The 19,548-nt window shown below is 37.3% G+C and overlaps 5 protein-coding genes and 1 non-coding gene across 7 annotated transcripts; 2 read left to right on the forward strand and 4 right to left on the reverse strand.

Annotated features, from left to right (window-relative positions):
• The first annotated feature begins 356 nt into the window (after positions 1–356).
• LOC147535894 (sucrose-phosphatase-like protein) lies at positions 357–3,584 on the forward strand. 2 transcript variants are annotated; one of them, XM_086641647.1, is made up of 8 exons: positions 360–421; positions 556–607; positions 1,405–1,705; positions 1,958–2,143; positions 2,221–2,571; positions 2,658–2,917; positions 3,117–3,343; positions 3,450–3,584. In XM_086641647.1, the coding sequence occupies exons 1-8, from the start codon at positions 379–381 to the stop codon at positions 3,479–3,481; spliced, it is 1,452 nt and encodes a 483-aa protein (XP_086497773.1). In that variant the 5' UTR covers positions 360–378; the 3' UTR covers positions 3,482–3,584. The 2 variants fall into 2 exon arrangements, with proteins under 2 accessions (XP_086497772.1, XP_086497773.1); XM_086641646.1 differs by lacking the exon at positions 3,450–3,584 and having other exon boundaries at positions 357–421; positions 556–625; positions 3,117–3,448.
• A 276-nt stretch (positions 3,585–3,860) lies between these two features.
• On the forward strand, positions 3,861–7,775 carry LOC147535895 (putative protein disulfide-isomerase A6). The gene is made up of 11 exons (XM_086641649.1): positions 3,861–4,355; positions 5,077–5,161; positions 5,314–5,411; positions 5,500–5,555; positions 5,848–5,965; positions 6,205–6,232; positions 6,402–6,493; positions 6,606–6,762; positions 6,869–6,993; positions 7,083–7,182; positions 7,385–7,775. The coding sequence occupies exons 1-11, from the start codon at positions 4,141–4,143 to the stop codon at positions 7,451–7,453; spliced, it is 1,143 nt and encodes a 380-aa protein (XP_086497775.1). The 5' UTR covers positions 3,861–4,140; the 3' UTR covers positions 7,454–7,775.
• Positions 7,776–7,802: 27 nt separating this feature from the next.
• Positions 7,803–10,170, reverse strand: LOC147535896 (uncharacterized). The gene is made up of 3 exons (XM_086641650.1): positions 9,868–10,170; positions 9,468–9,568; positions 7,803–8,683 (listed from the first exon to the last, which is right to left on the reverse strand). Exons 1-3 carry the CDS (start codon positions 9,979–9,981, stop codon positions 8,062–8,064), a joined length of 837 nt encoding a protein of 278 aa, XP_086497776.1. The 5' UTR covers positions 9,982–10,170; the 3' UTR covers positions 7,803–8,061.
• Positions 10,171–10,671: 501 nt separating this feature from the next.
• Positions 10,672–15,478, reverse strand: LOC147535897 (uncharacterized). The gene is made up of 6 exons (XM_086641645.1): positions 14,908–15,478; positions 14,041–14,318; positions 13,858–13,916; positions 11,924–13,624; positions 11,595–11,748; positions 10,672–11,505 (listed from the first exon to the last, which is right to left on the reverse strand). Exons 2-6 carry the CDS (start codon positions 14,156–14,158, stop codon positions 10,829–10,831), a joined length of 2,709 nt encoding a protein of 902 aa, XP_086497771.1. The 5' UTR covers positions 14,159–14,318; positions 14,908–15,478; the 3' UTR covers positions 10,672–10,828.
• A 1,144-nt stretch (positions 15,479–16,622) lies between these two features.
• On the reverse strand, positions 16,623–17,171 carry LOC147535898 (uncharacterized). The gene is given in 3 exon segments (XM_086640050.1): positions 16,623–16,701; positions 16,703–16,835; positions 17,048–17,171. Coding segments are annotated over 3 exon segments (336 nt in total).
• Positions 17,172–18,593: 1,422 nt separating this feature from the next.
• Positions 18,594–18,681, reverse strand: TRNAS-GCU (transfer RNA serine (anticodon GCU)). Its single transcript has one exon. It is a non-coding gene; the product is annotated as a tRNA-Ser (tRNA).
• Positions 18,682–19,548: the final 867 nt, after the last annotated feature.

Consider the following 19,548-nt stretch of genomic DNA (forward strand, 5'->3'; position numbering starts at 1 on the left):
CGACCCCATAAAATCTTGTTGTCGCTTCTCTCTTTGCGCCTCCCGACTGGGACAATAGAGGGCACTCGACAAGCGCAACACGATCTAGGCCAAACCTAGGCCTTCGGTCTGCCTCAACACATGAGCCTGTAATTGCTCAATCCGAGGCTCACAGACAGTGCCAAAAGAGGGATGTGCTCAGAGGAAAAAGACAGGGCGCCTTTCGGAGGCATCCCAATTTTGTACGTGTCTATATATTACACTAAATCATTAGGGCTTTGATGGGCCCAAAGTGGGCTTTGCCGAGAAGTCAAGTTGTAACCCAGGCCCATTAGGAGCTTGATTTTTACTGGAGTAGAAGTTCTCTTTACAGCAAAAATGGTGTGCCTTTTGCTGAAGATGAAGTGGAGACTGAAAGCTTCCATTTCCCCATTACTTACAGGTAAGAAAAAGAAGGGATTTCTAAAACCCTAAACCCTAATTATTTCTCATTCCTAGACTACCCCAAAGCACACTGTGAAAGTTGGTCATTTTGATTCTGAAGTTTGAACTGAAAATTTTTGAAAAAAAAAACAGGATGGGGCAAGAGAAGCATTTCAGACCTACCCAAACTTCATTTCTCTAATGGGTATGTTTCAAATTACAAGTAGGTTTTCTTGCTTCTATAGGCTGTATTGGTTCATAGATGACTTTCTAAACCCTAGAAATGGAATTTGATTATTGTGATTAGTTGTTTGTATAAGGATTCTTGAATGAAATTTATGTGGAAATTTAGTGTATTTTGTTCATCAGAGTAATCTTTATGGTAGACACATAGTTCATAGTTGGTCTGAAAGACATTTAAGAAACTATGAGAATGATTAGAGTGGGTTTAATCTTAGAAAAAGAAAATTAGGGTTTGTAACTATTACTTGTTTCAATGGTGATCTTGAAGAAGATAGATACCCATTTAATCATATTTGCTTTGATAGAAAGTAGTTTTAGTAATATCAGAAGACATTTTGGTTGGTCTACTCTTTATACCATTTGATCGTCAATGGTGAAGAACGTTGATTATGCTACCTATATTTGTAATGATTGAACTCGAAGAACTCGAAGAAGATAGAAAATCATTCGATCATTTCCTATCTTCCGGTAATAGAAGAAGACTTCGGGTAGGTCGACCATTATTCAATCGAAGGTTGATGCTACCCAGAGGCTAGAATATTGGCATTATAATACTGGTACCATACAAGAAACCTTCATGAAATAATTGGGTAAATGATATTAGCATATTAGACAGTTCATACTTTGTAGAAGTTTTTTCCCCGCCTTTTGGTACGGGATATTAGGAGGGTTTTGATTGTAAATATTGTTTACCTTATCATTTATCAAGTACAATTAGCTTTTAATAGCTAAAAGAGTTTATGTACTTGCCTTCATCAGGTCGGATAATGGATTCAAATACTCTAAGTGGGGGTTGGGAATATCTCGACTGGAAACTTCCGATAAGTTCTCAGTCAAGACGACCACAGGAAAAATTTCATCATTGTTCTCAAGATGTGAAGTTCAAGGATATCACAGTTTGAAACGTTCACTGCATAGTTCCTCCTGTGAAGAAGACGACTTCTCTGAATTGGGCCCACCAGTGGCACAAGGTGATGGTATACGTTCACGGGCCTCACGCCTGTTGACTGAAAAACCCGGAGCATCTTTCGTACACCTACAACGTGAAAAAAGGATTTTGGTATTTTTCCAACACATTTGTCCATCTATTGTCTAAATAGTTAAAGATCGAGTTCTATGTCGATCTCGGTTTCACCCTTTTCTGTCAACAACCCTTGGCTGGAGTGGTTACCAAGTTGGTTTCCTCCCTCTAGGCCTCGTGTTCCAGACACGGGCACACAGATTACCTTTCACAAAAGAAAAAGAAGTTTCCGCCTTTCCTTTTTTTTTTTTTCTATTTCTATTGAGTTCTTGATTTTGGATTTAAATTTAGAAAAGAAGTGGTCGTTCTCGGAAACTTAAGGTGGCTTGGCACGGGAAAACATCATTATTGAAGACATTGCGTTCTGCGAACGGATCCTCTGGTGCAGATAATGCTTGCTCCGAGCTTGGCTTGACAGTGCCAGAGGAAGGAAGTGCATGTTCAATATTGTCGACTGAAACACCAAACCCATCTTTGGTATGCATTCAACATTTAAACTATATTCTCCAAGTAGCATCAACAGTGTCCTTTGACATTTTTGCTTGAATAAACAGGACACTGATCCAGTTAAAAGACTTGTAGATGGGGCATCTCAGTCTGCCAAAAAAAAATCAAAGAAGAGTTCATCTCTTAAAAAATCAAAGAAGAGTTCATCTCTTAAAAAATCTAATCACAAAGGTCTTCCTTGTGACGCGGGAAATGATAATGGAGTTTCAACTAGTAAAAGTATTTCTGAAACTACCCGTAAAGACAAACGCTCAAGAACTATCAGGATAGAGAATATACCAAACACCATTAACATCTACCTGCTGAGGAACGTCGTCTCAGTTTTTGGAGAAATCTCAAGTTGCTACATGAGAAAAGATTCGAATGGATCATATCAGAGCTGTCATGTCGAATTTAAGGTGTAAATATATCGATTTCTTCAAGTTATAATGCTTATTTTTGTTTCACATCATTCGTAATAATAATACTATATTCTGATTTTTAGAGTACGGAATCGAAGGAGAGAGCTATTACAACTAAAGGGATAACTGTGAAGAATGTTCATCTACCAATTCACGATCTCCATTTCGAAAATCATATTACCGTCAGAATCAACAACATTAACGAGAACACGACAGAGAATTTTGTCTACTCAATATGCAAGACATATGGAACTGTGGAGGGACTTAAACTGACGAACAAGGGAGTTGTAGACGTGTTCTTCAATGTGAAAGATACCTCAACCCGACACGAAATAATGAAAAAGTAAGTAACTAATCTCATAATTATATGCTTACCCTTATTAGATAAATAAGCGAAGTAAATCGAAAAATACTTTTCGAGATAAACCAAAGTTTTTTTTTTTAGTTGATATTGTGCGAATTGAAAGCATAGTTCGAATAAAACTCGTGGAATCCTTCACAGACTCACATTCACAATATTCTTCGCTTTCTCTTTGTTTCAGATTGAATGACACTTCAATTGATGGTTGTCGTTGGTCAGCTAAGTTGATTCAGAGTACGAACACCACAACTAAGACTACGTTTACTGCTGATGCAGACAACGATGATGTTGAAGCTGATTCTCCGTTTACTGCCATGATTTCAGATATCAGAAATGAACTTGATATGAAGAATATATATCTTTCAGATTTAGAGAACTTGCATCACTCACTTGTGCATCTTCGAGATGGTACTGATTGTTAAATCGATCTTCTCGTTTGATGATTTTGTTTTGTAACTTACGGTCCTTCTCTGTAGTGTCAAGAAAGCATAGTAATTTTGTACTACTTCGGTAGATTTTCAGTGTCTGAAAGATGAAGATTTCTAAAGTGTAAACATAGTTGAATGATGTTGACGATGAGTTCAGTTTTTTTGAGATGAATATCAACTATACTGGACCAGTATAAGGCTGTCCACGTCAATTTTGGCTAGATTTTTCGGACAGATTGGTGGAGTATATTTCTATCCATAAGCTTCGATGTTGGTTTTAGGCTTATAGAACTCTTGCAACATACAAAACACCACCGCGCCAACACATCCATGTCTCATATCTCAGGTGAATCCGTTTCTTTGGAACTCAATGTGCGCACACCATACTATGTCGAATTCCATCGTACACATCACACAAGTACAATTGATCTAGCATCAACTTGTCTAACGATGTTTTGTGTCCACCCATCTTATTCTTTGACTTGGTCCTTCGTAAGAAATTTGAACACTACAACATCACAAGTCACTCGATGCTGTCTTCGATTTAAATATCAGAAAATATCGTACAATGCCACGTTGCTATATCCTACTGCAACACTGATTCCAACAAAGTATAGAAATGTCCATTTGCTACTCCAACTAAGCAGTCATGAAGACTTTAAAACACAAAGAAAAGTGGGAGATGAAAGTGGTGGAAAAATCCAACTGGGGTCGTTTTAACAAAATGGGGTGGAAAAATCCATGAGACCAAAATACACGGCTAGTCGGACTATATAAATGTCTCGCCGCCATTTTTTCATTTTTTTTGGTTCATCTCCAGCGAATTGTTCAAGAAAAATGGAGACATCACAGATCTGGTTCGTTTTCGGAACCCTAGCTTTGATCTTTGTATCAGTTCTTGCAGATGATGTTGTAACCCTGACCGAGAAGAATTTCGAAAAGGAGGTTGGACAAGACCACCGTGGTGCTCTTATTGAGTTTTATGCTCCTTGGTATCAATCATACTCAAATTCTCATGTTGATTTTAGGGTTTGTTAGATCATTTTTTTCGTCTATTATATTCCGATTCTTTACTGTTTGTTTAAATTCACTTTGATTTTGTTGAAAATTGGAGGTTTTGGTCATGAATTTGATTGAAATAAGTCAATTTTATGGTTTTAAATAAAATTGGAAGCGAAATTTGTTAATTAATCTTTAGAGAATTTAGTTTGTGTAGGGATTGAATTTCTTCACATAAATGGGTTAAAAGCAAGGAATGAGATTCCGTTTCAATGGAAATTTCGGTAAAAGTGGGGGTGAGCATGTGTGGGTTGCCGACCCAGTTTCAGCTCGAACGAAGCTGAGCCAATTAAGGCTTGGGTCGATCAAGTTTGGGTTGGCTCGGGGCGGTTGGTCAGTGTACATACCTGATTGGGATGAAAGCTCCCATCTTTAACGTCTTCAACCAATGTTTCAATCAACATGTAACAACATACCTAGACAGATTGTCTGTTACCTTATGTCAAGTATCCATTCCCCGCGAGAAAAGAATATTATTGGAGAAATTAGTCGTCTGACGTGAAAACTTATTTCCAGAGTGGAGTTCACGTTTTCTTAAGGGTATATCCGAGCTCATATATGTGTTATGACTACATATATGTACTCTTCTTTTTCGACTTTCTGTCTATTGTGATGTGGTAAGTAATGGAAACTTTTTGTGTAACTCCCTTGAAGGTGTGGGCATTGTAAAAAGCTTGCTCCAGAGTATGAGAAACTTGGTTCGAGCTTTAAGAAGGCGAAATCTATTTTGATTGGAAAGGTGGGTTCCTATGCATAGATTGTGTTGGAGCGTGATTTTATTGTACAAATACTCTAGGATTTGATTATGCAGTTTCTGTTACTCTCGTTACTTGTTAGTAAAATGAATTGATTATGTTATGGCTCACGTTCATTGGTTTGTACTTGGTATAGGTGGACTGTGATGAGCATAAGAGCCTTTGCAGCAAATATGGAGTTTCAGGTTACCCTACTATCAAGTGGTTCCCCAAAGGGTCATTGGAACCGAAAAAGTAAGTATGACTGTTAAATCATATGCTTCTCTTTTGTCTGAAACCATTGGCTTTGCTTTTTAAAAATCAGTGATACTAAACTCTGCAGGTATGAAGGCCAACGAACTGCAGAAGCCCTTACCGAGTTTGTAAATACTGAAGGAGGTATTTTTTTTTGGAGTCAATAGAACATATTAAGATCTTAATGCATGGTTTTTGGGAAAAAAAATCTCAACCTTGTTTTGTATCATTGTCTGTGTGTATGTAGCCTCCGTTGCGTGCATTTTTTATAAAATAAGATCATGTAATACGAAAGTAGGGGCTTCATTTCATTTCCATTCTTATTTCTTCGTTGGTGTAAATTATTTCGAAGGATTATCAAACATTAATTTTTATCAGCTCGTGTTTGAATGAACGGGAGGGTCTTGAAGTTTAAGCAATTCTTTTTTATGTATAGGGACCAATGTGAAGCTGGCAACTATACCTTCACACGTGGTGGTGCTAACGGAAAATAACTTCAACGATGTCGTCTTGGATGAGACAAAAGATGTCCTCGTTGAGTTTTATGCGCCATGGTAAGGGTATATATCATCTTAATCCAGAGATGATGCACTGATCTCCTTGTGGAAACTATTTAATGATGTGGTTGTGCATTTGCCTTCAGTTTATTAACTGAACTTTCACAACATATGATCATTAGCATGCTTCCATTGTCAGCTAGGTTTGTTGGATAGATTTATTCTTAGTAGATTCAAAGCTTCTGATAATTCTGTTAAATTTGACAAATGCCCGTTACGCCCGTACTGTTTTGCAGGTGTGGTCATTGCAAAAGCCTTGCTCCTGTAAGTGCATTAACACCTCATATGACATGTACTGGATGAGTGTTCTAGCTTTTTGTTGCCTTCATTCCACTACTCTGAGCTACAAGATATGAAAACCATTTTAAGATGCCAAACCCTGGATGCTCTCACTTATTAGAAGATCTCTTACTTTCTTCATCTTCTTTTCTAGATTTATGAAAAATTTGCCACTGCATTTAAATTGGAGGAAGATGTAGTTATCGCTAATTTGGATGCTGACAAATATAAGGATTTAGCTCAAAAGTGAGTCTTAGTTTCCCGAAATTCCTTGAGAAGTAGAGAAATTGGTTGAAATTACTAATTCATGTCGAACTTGGTTAGATCTCTTTAGGCCAAATACACCACTCTTTTGCAGGTATGGTGTTAGTGGTTACCCGACATTGAAATTCTTCCCCAAGAGCAACAAAGTCGGTGAAGACTATGACGGAGGTCGTGAATTGGATGATTTCATCACTTTCATCAATGAAAAGTCAGGCACTAGCCGTGATGGAAAGGGACAACTAACTTCCGAAGTTAGTAATTGATATAATTACTTTGACTTAATAATTGATAGTTAACAAGCTATTAGTATTTAACTCTTCCTAGTGTTTGTTAATATTAATAGTTCGATTGATACAGGCTGGAATCATCGAAAGCCTGGATACCTTGGTGAAGGAGTTTGTGAGTGCAAGCAATGAGGAGAAAAAGACAATCTTATCACAGATAGAGGAAGAAGCAGAGAAACTCGAGGGTTCCACTGCTAAGTAATCCATTGAGATTTTAGTGGATTTTCGTTGATACTAATACAAGTTCTTAATTCTGAAGGTCCTCGCTAACTTCTTTCCGTTATCAGATACGGCAAGATCTATTTGAAAGTGGCAAAGAACTGCGTGGAGAAAGGTGTAGATTATGCGAAGAAAGAGATAGGACGAATTGAACGCATCCTTGAAAAGGTAAATTATCCTAACAGTTTCTTCAAGCAGGATGTATTTTGCGAGAAATGTCTCAACGCCTTCGCGAATACATACTTGCTACTCTAAGACGATGATGAAACAAACCGTTCGGTTGATTCTGGTTTCTTTTTTCTCTTCGAAACTGAGAAATGGAGTTCTCTTCCACTATTCTAACCTCTATATTGTGTTCGCTTTGGCACAGTCAATCAGCTCAACGAAGGCAGATGAGTTCACTCTGAAGAAAAACATCCTAGCCACATTTGCTGCTTGAGAATCTATCTGAATTTTGTTGGGTGGTGAGAGGAGTTAGTTCCACATGCCTCTCCCAACTTCAAGTTACATATTTTTCCTGTCAGTCAGACACCACAACTGCAGCATCAATTTTCTGCAAGTAGATAAGCGAGACCAACTTGACTGAGATTTAGCTGTCGGTAGCTGAGTTCTAAGCCTTTCTTTTACTTTGAGAGCGTCAGCAGTTTCTTACTTTTTTGAAGACGAACATTAGCTTTGGATCCACTTGTGAAATAATAAAATCTAAGTTGTCCAGACATTCTCCGCATTTTTTAGTATATTCAGTTTATGAGCTCCTGTCATTTTGGCTTTTTTAAACTATTAAAGAATAAAAAGAATTTGTCAGTTTCGTGCTAAAAGAATTAGGGTAAGCATCAGTTCCTCAGAGGGAGAATATATACATTGACTATGTTGTTCTGTTAGCACAAAATCAGAAAACTGTGGAAGCCGTACTTCGGCTGAGTGGTCAGACAACAGAGTTCGGCTGAGCGGTCAGGCAACAGAGTTCGAATCTTACTGTTTCTGAAAACGGTTTCTTCAATATCTAGAAGAGGTCAGACTGGTCTAAACAGAAAGTAAAACATCTTCTTAGATACTTGAATCAACAGGAGCTTTCTCACTTAGCAGGGATCTTCTCTCTCTGGCTAAACTGCTTCTTTTCAGCTCATTATCTTCGATCCCTCCCTCACCACCACCACCACCACCACCACCAGGTGGTGGTTCTTCTTTCACATTCATCTCTGAAGAGCATTCTGCGACAGAAAAATTGAAATCCGAACGCACTCCTTCTGAAGCTTCAACATTTCGCATTACTTCTTCTAGTCCGTGAGTGAATGATTGATCATAAGTTGGTTGAACTACTGGTTGATGAGATCTCAAATGAACAGATTTTAAGAGTGTAGCTTTTCTCAAATCAGATGAATGGCAAATATCACTTGGTGATGACGGAAACCGACCCTCCGAGTCAGAACTTCGTTGCCGGGGCTGAGAGCTACCAACAGAGTTGTAGCTATGTAAAGGATATGAACTAGTAGTAGTAGTAGTTGTTGATGAGAAACTAGAAACAAGTCTTTGATGCCTATGAGGTGATGAAACTGGACTAGTAGGAACACTCTCAGATTGGACCATGGAAGTATTGAGATGGGTCTCACTGCAACGAGCATCGTCTGAGTCTTCTGACATCGGAGAATACTGCAGCGACATCTCGTCCCTACAAAAGAGATAGGAAAACAAAATTACACAGAGAAAGCTTTCAAAAGAAAAAAAGACGAATAAACAGTGTCAACAAAAAATGAATCTTGTTATGGAACACTTAATTAGGATGATAGCTATAAAAAGGAAAACTCAATCTAGCTACACCTAGCCTGGTAGCCCAGTTGGAGGTGCATCTACTCCGCATTACGGAGTTTCCATGTTCGATCCCATGGAAGTGTAAATCCAGGATTATTGAACTTGGGTATAACTAAAATAGTTAGATGGGTTTTAGGCCAGTAGAACTCCTTTGGGCTTTAGGCTAGTTGTTCCTGTAAGGTTTAAATTCGACAATTATCTTGCTTATCAGTATTAATGTATCGATCAAGTGCTTTGAATATTTGTCAATATCTAACACTTAAAACGACCTGAGGAATAGCTTGCATCCCCATATCGAAATCTTGGCTTGGCCCGATTACTTGTGTTTGTCCTAGTATGATAAAGGGTAGTTATCATTGTGAAGGACAAATGTGGTTAAATGGTTCCACTAGAGAGTTCGAAGAGGCAGAGTGCTAGGGTTTTAGTGTGTTTCATGTTTAGAGTAGGTCTCAGCAACCGAACCACGTAAACCTCTTTTGACCATAAATTGAACTTCTATTATGTGGTTTTGGTCATTCTATTTGAAATCTCAACTAGGAAATCCCCCAAATTTATCAATTACTAACTAGAACTTGTTTTCCCCTCTAAGGACAACAAATAGAAGTCCCCCGGCCACTTTTGGTGAGGAAAATGAAAATGGGTACCTGAGATAAGAGATGGTTTCAGATCGAGCTGGAGATTCCATGACACTTTCAGATAGGGAAGCATCATCAACTGATAATCCATTCAAACTAGATGCCATTATCTGCATCATATATATAGAGAGAAATAGTTTAGAGTTTAGAGAATGAAAGAAAAGCTCCCACCTTTCTAACAAACAAAATCATAAAACCCCATTTTTGAACAACTCTTCCATTACTAATCAATCATAAAAGGTCCAAACATAATTAGATTTCCTAATTGAAACATACCCATTAAAGCTAACAATTTAAGGAAAAATACCCATAAAGGAGAATCAAAATCACCCAAAGAAATCATTGAAACAGTTCAGATTAAGATTAAAAAAAAAAGAGTTGATAGATTGGGTATGAAAATGAGGGAAACCTCGCTTAGGTAGCGTTTGTGGGAATGGAAATTGTCGAGATAAACTTCATCCTCTGGATCTCTGCATCGTTTTGGAGTAGAAATTGAGTTCGATTCAGACCCAATTTCTCTCATTTTTTTGTTCAAATTCCTCTCTTTTCACACAAACAAAAGGAAAATATAAAAAGAGAAACAACTCATTATTAATGGAGGCGAGATAGCAAGCAAAAGAAACTAGTATTTTCTTTGTGGAAAGCGACCACACTTTAATCCTAACCCCTGAAATGGTGCAACTCCACATGCATCCTCATTCATGGATGGATCACAAGTGACCTTTGGGCCCTCAAATTCTCTACAGTTAGGTGGGCCCACCCAGGCCCAATAAAAAAAGACACAATAGGTTCAAGGGTAACGTGGCACATGATAGTTCGCGCGAGAATAGTATTACACAGACGAATGATACTCTAGTATCCAGTTTAAGTCCTCTCCACTCAGTTGCCAATTGCCTTTGAGTCAGATGTCAACAAACGATACTTCATATGTAACCATTCTCTTTCTGTGAGTTTCTGTATTGAATACACGAATCACAATTTCACATATATTCGTATTAAATGCATGGAAACAAAAATATATTACAATCACTTGAGAATATTACTTACAATTTCACATATATTCGGAATTACCAGGTTAAAGTATATGATCAGAATAACATTACGTTATTTGAGTAAAGAGTATGGGAAAGAAGTATTTCCCAAAATAGTGATTCATTCATATATGTAGAAGCTAAGATGGGCAATAAACTGGAAGGAGGAATGTAGTAGCATCTAGACCAACCCGCCCTTCCACCTCAAGAGCTTTCATTAATTGCCTTGATAAATCTAAAAAGGTTCTTCAAAAAGTTACTTGAATTCTAAAGAATTTAAGTGGAAAAGACAAGATTTGCCCCAAAAAAGCAGGAAAGAAAATTGATAAACAAAAAACCTCAAACCAAGGAGATGTCACAAACAAGTTCATCAATTAAAGAACTCAATATAATCTTCTCAATCTCAATTCCCTCTTCAAATTCTTCAATTTCAAAATCAACCCATCTTCCATATTGAGTGCTCATATCTTTATCAATAAGTTCATCCATCATCCAATCTCCCATGCTTTCCCACATTGATATCTCCTTATATATATCATTTCCTAATTGTTCTTTGTTTACAAACATTCTCACCCCTTTTCCCCATTTTCGACAACCTCCGCCGGTACATTGATTACATCTCAAATCCAAGCATTCCCTTGTACAATCAAACAACGACTTCTTTCTCTGCCTTGAGTTATTCTCTTCGGAGATACTTCTAGAAGTGATGGGATTTTCTAATCGGTCAAAAAGATTCGGGTTTATGATCTCAGTAGTCCGCCCGGACATGAAATCCATAAACATAAACTTTGCATTACTTATTATCTCTCTTATGTAACTCAGTTCTTCTTGCTTGGTTGATCTTGTGTAATTTTGAACGTTCGATGTTGTTAATTGATTGCTACCTGCAGTTATGAAGAAGCTCGATGAAGCGGAATCGGATAAATCTGTCTCAGCTTCCGTTAATGGGTATCTCTTTAGACACTTCAAACCGTCTACTAATTCAGCTTGCGCAGATGATGAAGTCCACTTGTTACCTAGAAAAATAGGAAGTTTATCGTATAAATTTGCACGAAAATAGGAAACATAAAGAAAAGAAAAAAAGGATAAGGGTTTATTTTCTTACCGACGAAACTGGTATTTTCTCCAGTATCTGAAGAATGAGAACTATCAATAGAAAATGATGGGTCGAGAATCGACATCGGACTAGGATGTTGACATTCAAGTTCTTTTCTAGCTTCACTACTAATGCTGTTGGATGAGTCCATTTCTTCAACTTCCTGAAAATGTCACAGTATTCTATAAGAACCTATATGGCCAAATGTAATATTTCCTTTGTATGCAAATATAATACAACAAGAAAACGGCAGTCTTATAATTGACAGGGCAAACACAAAATTATCAATGTCCGACTAGACAAACAAAAATGAAGGATATATTATAAATGAAAAATACCTGCAAATTGTTCATCTTGAGCATCTCCCTGTAAGTCGAAGAGCTATTAGAACCGAGGTGAGATCTCTTATTATGTTCTCTTGGTGTTGGTTCGACGGCATTTAGAGCAGACACCAAATCATGCAAAATAGATGAAGAATTAGACACACTCCCTGATGTATCTGAATTGCTGCAGGAAGACTCAACTCCATATGTTAGTTCTCGCAATTTCCGTTCCAAAAGAATACTCAAAGCATCTCCTCCCATAGCATTGACACCCAGAGAGGATAGTTTTGTATTTCTTTCATCGAAAGAATCTAATGAAAAGCTCTTTGATTTATCCACAATAATAGGACTAGACGACTGAGATACGGGTCTCGATTTTACCATGGGGGATGTAAATGTGAACGAAACAACATCCATGCCTTTCCTACTTGTATCTGCTGCATTAGTTTGGACGGGCTTCTCATCTTTATCAACTAAAATGTTTTCAATAACAGCACCTCTTTTGACGTTGAACGTCGATTCTATAGATCGTTTCTTTCGAGGGAAATTTTGGTTTACTAAAGATTGTTCTTTTTCATTTTCGATCATGTCTAAGTTGATTTTCTTCGCCCCGGCTTTGGAGTTTGCTGCTACTTTGGTTGATGTCTTATTACGGCTAAAAGAAGCATCTCCTGACAAAGCTTTTCTTCCTTGCGTGTTAGAAGAAGGCTTCGAAAATGATTTGTCTCTATTAGTTGCACCATTCTGTTTCTGGTTATTTTGCCGTAGGACACTAGAAACGTTTTGGGTCGAAGATTTCTTCTGCACATTCCTTTGAGTAATTAAACGGCTCTTCTCCGACTGGTTTGACTTTACATCTTGGTGTTCCTTCTGGCTTGTTAAACTCCTACTACTACTAGAACTGAAGGTCTCTCTTCTTTGGACGTTGGTCTTCGCTTGGACTGCAAGTGAAACTGATTTCCCCTTGTTCCTCGAGCCAACTGAACTACTTTCTTCAGACTCCGAAGAAACCCTGAACCTAGGTGGATCTTCTGACCCATTCCAACTCTTGCTCATAGACTGTCCTTTAAGATACTTCACAGCATTGGACTCAACTTGTCTTCGAGACGATATGTTCAACCTAGAGGATCCCTGTGCAGCTTCCATTTTCTCCTTCAAATCTCGAACTTTCATGGGTACCGAGGAAGATCCAACTGATGGCATTTTTCCCTTTGTACTTGGCTGAGGTCCCGGCTCAATAATCTTTGCAGCTGCTTCCATTATATGAGCTGCATTCTTCGTCGAGACGAACCCTGGATTCTTTATGGGAGATAAAAGCTTATGGTGGGTAACTGGAATGGACTTAGCCAATCTTGGAGGCAACATTTCGGTCTGGAACCTTTCTATCGGTCTTTTATGTAGTTTCTGGAACCTCGAATCCGCGGGATGTTTACATAATCCCTCTACTAAAGCAGGCTGATTTCCCGAATGCGTTGTTAGGCATTCATTGTGAAATTCGTTTCTGTAACCATGTAAATCTCCTGAAGATCGGTTGTTGAAAAATGGGGTAGAATAGGGCTCAGAAACAGTGGGAGTTGGCAAAGAATCCAATCCCATAAGCCTCGCAACGACCCCAGGAGCCTTTGTCCCATTTACATCGTCATCCGTTATTGACGAAGCACAACTATAGTCACTGCTTCCTCTAATACTCGACCCTCCATTATCGTCATCGTCACTCTAGAAATACATATGACAAAGAAAACCCCTCATTATTCATTGATAACATAGAAAAAGATGATAAAAGTTACGAAATGGGATACTTTGACATTCAACTTTCTATAATCAATACCAACAAATCAAATGCAATGCTCATTGCTAATCGATTGAAATGCTGGACAATATAAGATATATATATATATATATATATATATATATATATATATATATATTAATGCGAAGCAACTACCTACCAGAATATGTCTCGTTGTCGGAAAATTCCCTATATGCCGCTTTGCTTGTTTCGATCCCCCTATATGAGAATGCCACAAGAGTGATTATCCATCATCGACGAAGAAAACCAAAAACTATGATCCAAAGTAGCTATTAACAAATGAAGTTTATGAATGAATCCCAAATAATGTAAAGAGAATTACCTTGTAAATCAGATTTTGCAAACAGCTTCTTACGTGATTTACCATTCCAATCAAACAATTGAAGAAACCCACCAACATATTTCCCTCCACTCTTCGAACTTTGTTTCTCGAGACCCATCGTTTCGAGGAGATCAAGACCATTCAATGCTCAAGACTCAAAAAATCATTCTTTTTGTTTTAGTAACCCTAAAATACACTCTCTTCAATGGGTAGAAGGATAGAAGAAACAGGTTAAAACTTATCGTCAACCAAATCACCATTTCTAATAGAAACCCCACCTGCAAGAATAATAATAACAACAATGTGAGAAGAAAAACAACTTTTTTTTGGATATTGACTACGAGAGGCATTGATACATCGATACGATGTGATAAGCACGATAACTTTTTATTTAGTCCCAAGTTCAATAATCTAGGATTTGCACCTCCATGTGATCGAACCTGGGACCTCCATATTACTTTTAGAATCTCCATTAATGAACCCTAGACTTCATAATACCCTAAAAAAACACTGATTTAATAATACCCATTTCAAAATGAGATAGAAATTTTACATGCACTAATTCAAGCAAATAGAATCAAAATAACTTCATGATTAACCAATAATTTTTAACACTCTACCCACAGTTTTGAAAAAAAACCCTAACTTGAACAAATCAACCAACAATCACAGAAACTAGTTCTAATCACAACAAATTTCAAAATGATTAAGAAATAGGGCTAAATGAGCTAGTAAACAACTCAGATCTCTTAGTCAAACTCAAATACATGCACGTGGTTAATTTAAAAAAATAAAAATAAAAATAAAATCAGAAAGAACTAATTTCAAATTAAAATTTGAATGAATAAATCTAAATCAAGAACTTACTCTAATGTGTGAACAAAGATCTTCAATATCTCACTTGGGTCTTCACTAATACCCTAAAAAACAGGGGAAATTTTCCAAAAAAAAAGGTGTTTTTTTGTAAGGGAAAGCCAACAAGAGATGAAGAGAGAGAGAGAAGTAAGAAATGGGTTTGTGGGAAATGTAGAGAGAGAGAGAAAGAGAAAGTTTTGGGTAAGAGAGAAGAGTGGAAGAGAGAAAGGAGAAAGTCTAGAGAGAGAGAGAGAGAGGTGTGTAGTTCAGAGTACTAAATGCAGACAAATGAGGGACAGATCGAGACAATTATAAGAATTTAAAAATAGTAATTAGTCCCCCCTTTTAATTTACTGAAATGCCATTAGTTAGATTAATCAAATATATAACGTCTCTTTTGAAGTTTTTTGATGATGACAAAGAAGAAGAACAACACCAAGAGAATTCAAAATTATGAAATCTTGTACCGATTAGTATGAATAAAAAGTCAAAATTACTACTAAAATTGGCAGAACCAATCACACTACACTTGTATCAAACACACATGCCCTTCTCAATGTGAATTCACATTATGTGGTAGCCTGACCTATTGGGTTTGTGGAGCCTTCATCGGAAACAAAACAATGTGAATTTTTTGAACTTAGATCTACGTGTTGAAAACGAAGACAATATCGATCATGTTAAGACTTGGAATACCACACCCGAACTATATCTAATTTATAATCGAATGGATGAATATGAAAAAGCTTGAAAGTTCATAAAAAATGATTATTTCTCTAGTGTGAAAATACTCGGTTCACAGAATTAAACCCTTTTTGTACATTGATCTGTAATTCTTCGATTCCTCGTGGTTTACCCTCTATTAACCATTTTGGGAATCCCATATAGATTATGACCTGGATCAGATCGATCCTTTTTTGAATCTCTATACGTGCAATTCCCTCGACACCCGAAGATAGTCTCATATTTTTTTGTACATAATTCTTGATACAATCCCGTATTTTTTTATCTTCCTGGAGGCCGTCGGAATAATTTTTTGGTTGTGCAAACCAAAGGGAATGATGCCTTTGGGTTGTACCAAGTCTGAAACCAAGTGGATTTATTTTTTGTCCCATACATCCTCGCTTTCTCCATTAGCCCATTTCAGTCCCTTCTGCTCTATCATACATCGATACCTCTCTATAACATCATTAGCCCATTTCTCCTCTAATAGCAGTCTATCGTGCTCCTTCATACATAGATACCTCTCTCTTCCAAAAGGGAAAAAGATCTCTGAGAGTTGTTTCATGGATCCGAAAGAGAGTACTTGGGTTCTCCCAATAACTAAAAAGTGTATCATGCCTGAATCTAACTGGGGTTCGCGGTGGTGGAGGAACCGGATCGGAAAAAAGAGGGATTCTAGTTGTAAGATATCTAAGGAAACCGTAGCTGGAATTGAGATCTCATTCAAAGAGAAAGATATCAAATATCTGGAGTTTCTTTTTGTATCCTATACGGATGATCCGATCCGCAAGGACATAAATAAAAAATACAGGCATTTGTGGGTTCAATGCGAAAATTGTTATGGATTAAATTATAAGAAATTTTTTAGGTCAAAACTAAATGTTTGTGAACAATGTGGATATCATTTGAAAATTAGTAGTTCAGATAGAATCGAACTTTTGATTGATCCGGGTACTTGGGATCCTATGGATGAAGACATGGTTTCTATGGACCCCATTGAATTTCTATGGGTATCCAAAGTACGAACGAGATGGATGTTTGTTGTCCCAACCATTCTTGTTAGTTCCGATCCCGATAAGGAAAGGGTTAATTTATAACTATAACAAAGTTTTCATGTTGTTGATTCCTAGGTGTAGTGCTTCTTCCCCTATGCTGCCTATTGGTACTAGTAGAGTAGGATTGACCTGTAATACGGAACCTATAGGTGTAACCTTTCGCTCAATACTAGAATCGAAAATTGAAGCATCTGAGGCTGCATCAATCGTGGATACACGACAGAAGGAATTGTTCTATATTCCAAACTTCACCTTCAACAAGCGTAGGTTTATTTCAATAAGCTTTTTTCTTTTTTTTATACCGAATCCTGTGTGCCTTTCTCGTAAGACTGAGAACGCTAAATAAACAATAAATAAAAAGAATCAAATCACACCATCTCTATAATAGGTAAATGCCTCTTTTTCTCCGGAAGTTGTCGGAATTATTCGTAATAAGATATTGGCTACAATTGAAGAGGTCTTATCAATAAAATTTCCATTTATCCGTGATCTAGGCATAGTTAACAATCCATCCTATAATTCTTCTTATTACCTCTCGTGGGAAAAGAATCCCACAAACAAAATAATTATTACTACCGAAATTGCATTGTACATCCAGAATAGACCTAAGAAGACATGATCCCAGGCGGATACTTGACATGTCCCCCCCCTTCCGGGCCCGTCACAAGGGAAACGAAACCCAAGATTTGCTAAAAAAAGGACCTTAGTTTTTTAGTTGAAGAATTAACTAATTCTGATTGAATAACTTCCATTCCAACAAAACAACTTATGTTTATAGGAAGCTCTTTATGCTTATAGGAAACTCTATGATACCTGGCACTTTGTTTACTACCCATTAACTTCGCATAGAATTGACAGAATAAATTGACAGAAAGTCATTAACAAGAACAAGGATCTTTTTTTATCAACAATGAATAATAATGAAAGGGTTTTCTTTTTTTCGAAACAAAAAGATACAATTGATGGGAATGCAAAAAATACTATGCAACCCCCCCTTATTACAATTACTCATTTTGTCAATAAAGAAATTTCCCCATATCCCTCTGAATCGGACAATACAAATTCTACTATTAATAATTAATAGGGGGAGTACGCAAATAGCAATAAATGTAGTTCTAGGGCAACTCCAAAATGATCGATGAATCTGCTAATAAGTCGTTTTATGGCAGTTCCATCTATCGCTTTATTGTGAAAGACCAGATCGGCCCTTTCTGCCATAAGTACCTCCATATTCCGCTGAGTAGGATTCGACAATAGGTTTGAGTCAGTGATTTGAAGACTTCCGCACGACGGGCTATTAGCTCAGTGGTAGAGCGCGCCCCTGATAATTGCGTCGTTGTGCCTGGGCTGTGAGGGCTCTCAGCCACATGGATAGTTCAATGTGCTCATCAGCGCCTGACCCGGAGATGTGGATCATCCAAGGCACATTAGCATGGCGTATTCCTCCTGTTCGAACCGGAGTTTGAAACCAAACTTCTCCTCAGGAGGATAGATGGGGCGATTCAGGTGAGATCCAATGTAGATCCAACTTTCTATTCACTCGTGGGATCCGGGCGGTCCGGGGGGGACCACTTGGTGTCAAAATAGGATATGTGGTATAAAAATGGATAATCTATTCCCTTTTTTCCAAAAATGATCTTGGAGATTTTGTAATGCTTACTCTCAAACTCTTAGTTTACACAGTAGTGATATTCTTTGTTTCTCTCTTCATCTTCGGATTCCTATCTAATGATCCAGGACGTAATCCTGGACGTGAGGAATAAAAAAACAAAGCTTTTTCGTTTTCCTTGCTTGTTGATTTCTTCATTTTCTTATGATTCTTTTGATTCCAGACATTTAACTATGATAAAATCAGAGAAAATGAAAGGGTCTCAGTATTTTTTTGAATTCGAAAGAAAAATAGAAAGTCATCAGAGGAAACGGAAAGAGAGGGATTCGAACCCTCGGTACAAATAACTCGTACAACGGATTAGCAATCCGCCGCTTTAGTCCACTCAGCCATCTCTCCCAATTAAAAAAAGTATTTCTTTATTCTTTCTTTATTTTTGGTTCACACGACCAATTGCGGCAAATGCTTGTCAAAAAGCCTTTGTAACTAATCGTGTAGGAGATTTTGCTTTATTATTGGGAATTTTAGGTCTTTATTGGATAACAGGCAGTTTCGAATTTCGAGATTTGTTTAAAATAGTCAATAATTTGATTGATAATGATAATAATGGGCGGGAGAACTGAAACCTCGCAAAAGTCCGTTCTTAAAACAAAGACCTTCCCACAAGACTAATGATTATTGAACGTTCAAATAGGAATTTCAATGAGTCTTTATTCATTGATTTGATTTTTTCTTCAAAAAAATTACATTGAATTGACTCCTTACAATATCGCAGATTTAATCTGAAAAAAGCTATTGAATTAACTGAGCAAGCAGATACAAAAGGAATTCAAGTACAAATTGCAGGACGTCTCGACGGAAAAGAAATTGCACGCACCGAATGGATCCGAGAAGGTAGGGTTCCCCTACAAACCATTCGAGCTAAAATTGATTATTGTTCGTATACAGTTCGAACTATTTATGGGGTTTACCTAAGTTTTTTATAACCATATGTATAAAAAGAACGTATCTCATTTAGCTCCCTCATGCCTACTATAACTAGTTATTTCGGTTTTCTACTGGCGGCTTCAACTATAACCCCAGCTCTATTTATTGGTCTGAGCAAAATACGACTTATTTGAATTGAATTCTAAATTCATAAAAATAAATGTTTCTGTGAGATTCTAGGCACTCTAGAATGCCTTCCCGCGTCAATTGTAAATTCTTGGTCATTGAGATTCATGGTCGATTCGGATTAATATTTAAAGATAGATATTACCTCTCTTT

The sequence above is a fragment of the Eschscholzia californica genome, unplaced genomic scaffold, assembly GCF_041429995.1.
Source record: "Eschscholzia californica isolate CP2 unplaced genomic scaffold, dmEscCali1.0.p SCAF_5, whole genome shotgun sequence".
NCBI lineage: Eukaryota > Viridiplantae > Streptophyta > Magnoliopsida > Ranunculales > Papaveraceae > Eschscholzia > Eschscholzia californica.

Excerpts from the sequence above, each read along its gene's own strand:
- LOC147535895 (XM_086641649.1), top strand. The coding sequence starts at position 4,141 with ATGTCTCGCCGCCATTTTTTCATTTTTTTTGGTTCATCTCCAGCGAAT. Across the intron at positions 5,412-5,499 it reads GGGTCATTGGAACCGAAAAA|GTATGAAGGCCAACGAACTG; the intron begins GTAAGTATGACT and ends TAAACTCTGCAG. Across the intron at positions 6,233-6,401 it reads ATTGCAAAAGCCTTGCTCCT|ATTTATGAAAAATTTGCCAC; the intron begins GTAAGTGCATTA and ends CTTCTTTTCTAG.
- LOC147535896 (XM_086641650.1), bottom strand. The coding sequence starts at position 9,981 with ATGAGAGAAATTGGGTCTGAATCGAACTCAATTTCTACTCCAAAACGA. Across the intron at positions 9,569-9,867 it reads ACAAACGCTACCTAAGCGAG|ATAATGGCATCTAGTTTGAA; the intron begins GTTTCCCTCATT and ends TATATGATGCAG. Across the intron at positions 8,684-9,467 it reads GAAACCATCTCTTATCTCAG|GGACGAGATGTCGCTGCAGT; the intron begins GTACCCATTTTC and ends TCTCTTTTGTAG.
- LOC147535897 (XM_086641645.1), bottom strand. The coding sequence starts at position 14,158 with ATGGGTCTCGAGAAACAAAGTTCGAAGAGTGGAGGGAAATATGTTGGT. Across the intron at positions 11,749-11,923 it reads TCAAGATGAACAATTTGCAG|GAAGTTGAAGAAATGGACTC; the intron begins GTATTTTTCATT and ends TGACATTTTCAG. Across the intron at positions 11,506-11,594 it reads AGAAAATACCAGTTTCGTCG|GTAACAAGTGGACTTCATCA; the intron begins GTAAGAAAATAA and ends CTATTTTTCTAG.
- LOC147535894 (XM_086641646.1), top strand. The coding sequence starts at position 358 with ATGGTGTGCCTTTTGCTGAAGATGAAGTGGAGACTGAAAGCTTCCATT. Across the intron at positions 1,706-1,957 it reads AACGTGAAAAAAGGATTTTG|AAAAGAAGTGGTCGTTCTCG; the intron begins GTATTTTTCCAA and ends ATTTAAATTTAG. Across the intron at positions 2,144-2,220 it reads AAACACCAAACCCATCTTTG|GACACTGATCCAGTTAAAAG; the intron begins GTATGCATTCAA and ends TTGAATAAACAG.